At 29.8% G+C, this 4,825-nt stretch overlaps 1 protein-coding gene across 1 annotated transcript; it reads left to right on the top strand.

The window, feature by feature from the left end:
- The first annotated feature begins 2,332 nt into the window (after positions 1–2,332).
- LOC131659369 (probable polygalacturonase At3g15720) lies at positions 2,333–4,180 on the top strand. The gene is made up of 7 exons (XM_058928575.1): positions 2,333–2,479; positions 2,594–2,731; positions 2,850–3,026; positions 3,125–3,332; positions 3,463–3,544; positions 3,650–3,758; positions 3,854–4,180. Exons 1-7 carry the CDS (start codon positions 2,333–2,335, stop codon positions 4,178–4,180), a joined length of 1,188 nt encoding a protein of 395 aa, XP_058784558.1.
- Positions 4,181–4,825: the final 645 nt, after the last annotated feature.

The raw sequence follows: 4,825 nt of genomic DNA, 5'->3' as shown, positions 1-4,825 counted from the left end.
CCAAGAACAAGATTACAAGAACACAAGAATTGGTTATAATAGCTATTCTTTTACTTTCTCTTAGAAAACAAGATTACAAGTTTACAAGAATAACAAATAACCTCTCTCACCCTAAATTAGGATTTGCAGTGTTGCAATGATGAGAGACTAGTATGCTATTTATAATAAAACCTAACATACTAACTAATGGGATTTTTCCACAAGGCCCATTACACAAGCTAACTTAATAAACAAGCCAACATAACAAATTAGGGTTTAAACACTAAAACCTAATTTAACATGTTAACAACCCTAGCATCTTTGACACCTGCATGCTAGATCCATCTTCGACTACAACATACACATTTCGACACCAGCATGTGAACAACCTTCGACTTCATGCTTAACCCTGTCGAACTGTCGAACCAAGAAGCTACCCTTCGATTATACTAGAGTTAGATCAATATCTCACAATAGAAGAAGAGAGTGTTGTGGAAGATGAACAAGTGGTGGCTACGTGTAGGTTAGGGGTGTTTTTGTTTCCAAGAAGTGGGAGAGTTAGTGGTAGTGGTTTGAAAACCCACGACCTAGGAAGTAGAGGCCCAAGTTTCTCAGTCGAAAGTGTTCTCAATCGAAATTGGCTTTTGGGGGGGGGGGCATTTGTTGGCCAGGAATTTTCAACCAAAGAATGGAAGCATGAATAAGAGCTCAAGAGTTTTGAAGTCAGGAGAAATAAAAAGAATAGTCAAAATGGAGGTTGTCGAAGGGCATGTGGCTGGGAAACATGGTGAAGTTAGTCGAGATTTGCAGGGAAAACATGTGAGGACTTAACAAAATTTTATGTCCAATTTTCTAAAGTTAGACAGCTGAGATGACTAGTTTGTGCAAGTAGTTGTCAAAGACGTGGGGAAGTTGCAAAAAGCAATTTTGCATGGAATGGTTACGTGGCAAGCTGTAATTAGTCGAATGTTAGTAGCAGTTATTTGTGTATGTCTATATAAGTAGATTTTGCATTCTATTTTAAAGGTCGCATTCTGTAACATTATATTACAAGAAAACTCAAAGTATCTGCGTCAAAGTTAAAAGAGTGACTTCTAAAAATGTATGTGCGTTCCCATTTAATTTCAAAGCAATTTATATTTCAATTTCTGATCTTGCATTTTACTTTGTCCAATTATCCTTGCTATGTTTACTTTATCTACATTTCTAAATCTTTACCTAGTTTTTTTATCCAATTCAACACAAAAAATCATTAAATACTTAACACTAAGTTCTAGGATTCTGTAGCCAATCATAGAAATTAACTTTAATCAATGCTAGAGGTTATTTGCCAAAAATACAATATTACACTTAATTATTAATAATTGAATGAATAATTAATAACTTCATCAATTTATACCAATATTAATTAACGAATAATGGATATGGAATGTTACATAGTCTGCCCCTTAATTTACTTCATCCTCAAATGCAACTGTCCTCTAAGACAATGATAGTAAGCACAAGATTTTTGTTCCTTGTACACCTTATGACTTTGGAATTAATAGATGGGGAAGGATCAATCTTAAGTACACATAATTTTAATCTTAAAATGCTATAAAATTATGGTTGCCACTAACTTGAGATTAAAAGTGTTTCCAGGAACTAGAAAGTACTTCTCAATTAACTTATGCTTGGAGTTATTTTATTATTAATATACAATATTTATAAGTCTTATTTGAGATAAATACAAGAATAAGAACGTTAGTTTGTATGTAAATTTTTTGATAATTGACATTTTTTTACATGTTTATCAATATAAATAGAGAATTAGTAAAAATAACAATAGTTTATTTATTACATTCTATTAAAAAAGATGTCATTTAACTATGGATATAATAACGGTTAAGAAATAACTAATGTTGTTGAAAATGGAAAAAGATTAGACTATACTTGAGACAAATTAAATGACATAAAATATAGATTCCTTCTACTAGAAATAATCGTAATCGAAACTTTTCGTTAATTATGGTTGGTAATCTTTCAAAAGGATTAATTACTAGTATATTTTTTGATTTTTTATGTCGACAAAATACTTAATAAATAATAGTAATAAATTTTTGACATAAACACAGTTCAAATACTATTTCCTAAAATTTTCCAATTCCTTATAGTGAATTGTATAGACATTTAAATCGTATAGACATAAAAATCTCTATAATTATTGGTAATAAGTATGGTTTCCTCTATTATTTGCACTCCTCCAATATATAAATAACTGTGATTTCTTTTATTTTTATTAGACAAGTTTTCTAACTTAAATCAATATTTTATTAGTGTTTTAATAAAATTCCCTTTCCTTCTTATTTCAAAGATGAAAGGTCTTTTTTCTCTTTTTCTAGTGTTTTGTACTTGTTCACTTAGTTTGTGCTTAACATTTGAAAATCAAAATCAAGGTGGCCAAAACTTTAATGTTGTTAGCTATGGTGCCAAGGGTGATGGAAATACAGATGATTCAAATGTATATTTTTGTTATAATTTAATTTTTTTCATGCATTTGTTTTTCAGATATATTTTTTCTTATGATACATAATCTCTCGAATCTAATACAATTACTTAAACTTTTATATAAAAGGCTTTTCTCAAAGCATGGGAAGACTTGTGTAGTACCACCGAAGCTAACCCAACACTTGTAATACCTCAAGGCAAAAAAATTATGTTGCAACCTATGAAGTTTCAAGGTCCTTGCAAATCTAAAACAATCAATGTTGAGGTGGGTGATAAATAATTTAATGTATTAAGTATATTGTCCCTTACTTTTCATTTTTCTATTTAATTTTTTTTATTATTTTAATTAATTAAAATAATAATATTAATATATGGTTTGATAGATAATGGGAACTATCATTGCTCCAAAAAGTAGGGAGAGTTGGAAATGGGATAATAACGACAGTGAATCTTGGATTGCATTCTCTCATGTGAATGGACTTGTTATTAGTGGAGAAGGAACATTTGATGGTCAAGGTAGTTCTTGGTGGAACAATGTGGGCGAAGGTGATAGACCAACTGTAAGTTAATTATAAGTTAATGGCAAATGTAAATAGCGTATTTTGAATCATAGAATTATAGATTACAATCAATCATCTAAAATAATATGTATGTGCAGGCTCTTCGAATTGCTGATTGTGAAAATCTAAAACTAAGTGGTTTAAAACACATCAACAGCCCAAAAAACCATTTAAGCATAAATTCATGCACGGGGGCTTTAATCTTCAATCTTCATATGACTGCTCCAGAAGATAGCCCTAACACTGATGGGATTGACATTTCATCGTCAACACACATAGTCATCCAACAATTAGTCATCTCAACTGGTATAATCCTAGATTATTCTCTTTTATTTTATATCGTTGATATTTTTTATTAAAAATAGTTAATTGACAAGATATTTTTCTCATACATTAATCGGATCTTATTAATTTTCCTAACAACTATTTATCATAGGAGACGATTGCATCGCTATTAACTCGGGTTCCCAATTCATAAATATAACTGATGTTTATTGTGGACCTGGTCATGGCATCAGGTTAGTTGTTAAAATGATGTTATGGTTTTAATTTTTCATTATGTAATTATTTCATCGATATTAATTTAACTATAAATACTCTTGAATATGTTGTTGAATATACAGTGTTGGAAGTCTTGGAAAAGGTAAGAGTTATGCTACAGTAGAGGATGTATATGTACGAAATATAACCTTCACGGGAACAACTAATGGTGCCAGAATCAAGACATGGATAGTAAGAACTGACTATATTTAATTGGATAATTAATTAAATTTAAAACTATTTAGATTTAACTACATCAAAATTTTTGTTTGTTTCGTTTGCTTTAGGGGGGATCAGGGTATGCGAGGAAGATAACTTACGAAGATATTAAAATTTTTGGTGTAAAGAACCCAGTGATTATTGATCAACAGTACGATGCTTTACTAGGAGAGAGCAGAGCTGTGAAAGTGAGTGATGTTACTTTCCGAAACATTGAAGGAACTGCAAACGATGAGAAAGCAATTGAATTGAGTTGTGATCGTATTGGATGCTCCAACATTGTACTTGAAAATATTAATATAACTGGTCTTGATGGAAAGAGAATGTCTGCATCATGCAATAATGTGCAAGGATCATGCTCTTCATGCACGCCAAATGTCCCATGTCTATCTTGAAATTATATTAGGTTAAGTTTTTTTTAGCACATCTCTAAGTATATGATTCATGAAAAGATGAACTTTTGATTCTTATATAACAAAAGTGGGTCAAGTTAGTTATTTAAAAAGACAATATTGTCTCTATTTAAAAATAAATTTACCAATGTATGATATTTTTAGAAATAATTTATTACTTTTATGTTCTAAGAATGAGATTATTTAATTGAATATTTATTTCGTGAAATACATAGGTTTAAGCACTACTTTGTGGATGATTTATTTGAATATCTATTTTTTTAATTAAAAAGCGAGCTATTTGTCTTTCTTGATTTAGATAATAATCTTATCTTTATTTATAATCTTATAACTTTAATTTATAAGTCAAATAATAATATTTAATGAAAATATAATATCCATTTGATATATTTTCATTCTTTCACAAACTTATAAATTAATGTTTAAAAAGTTAAACAAATAAATTATTTTACACTATTTTTTTAGTCTTTTGTATTTACATAATTTCATTGGATCCTAAAAAAACGAAGGCCTAAGAATTCAACATGCAAGCTTCTCTCTAGTACCTTCAGGGATGCCACTTTAAGGTGGTACATGAGCCTATTGCAACTTTGAGTCCCTAGCAACTTGAAACTAGTAAATAAGTTG

Source organism: Vicia villosa, linkage group LG1 (assembly GCF_029867415.1).
Source record: "Vicia villosa cultivar HV-30 ecotype Madison, WI linkage group LG1, Vvil1.0, whole genome shotgun sequence".
In the NCBI taxonomy this organism is placed as follows: domain Eukaryota; kingdom Viridiplantae; phylum Streptophyta; class Magnoliopsida; order Fabales; family Fabaceae; genus Vicia; species Vicia villosa.
Note: the sequence above shows the minus strand (reverse complement) of the source record. Positions and strands in the feature narration are given on the sequence as shown.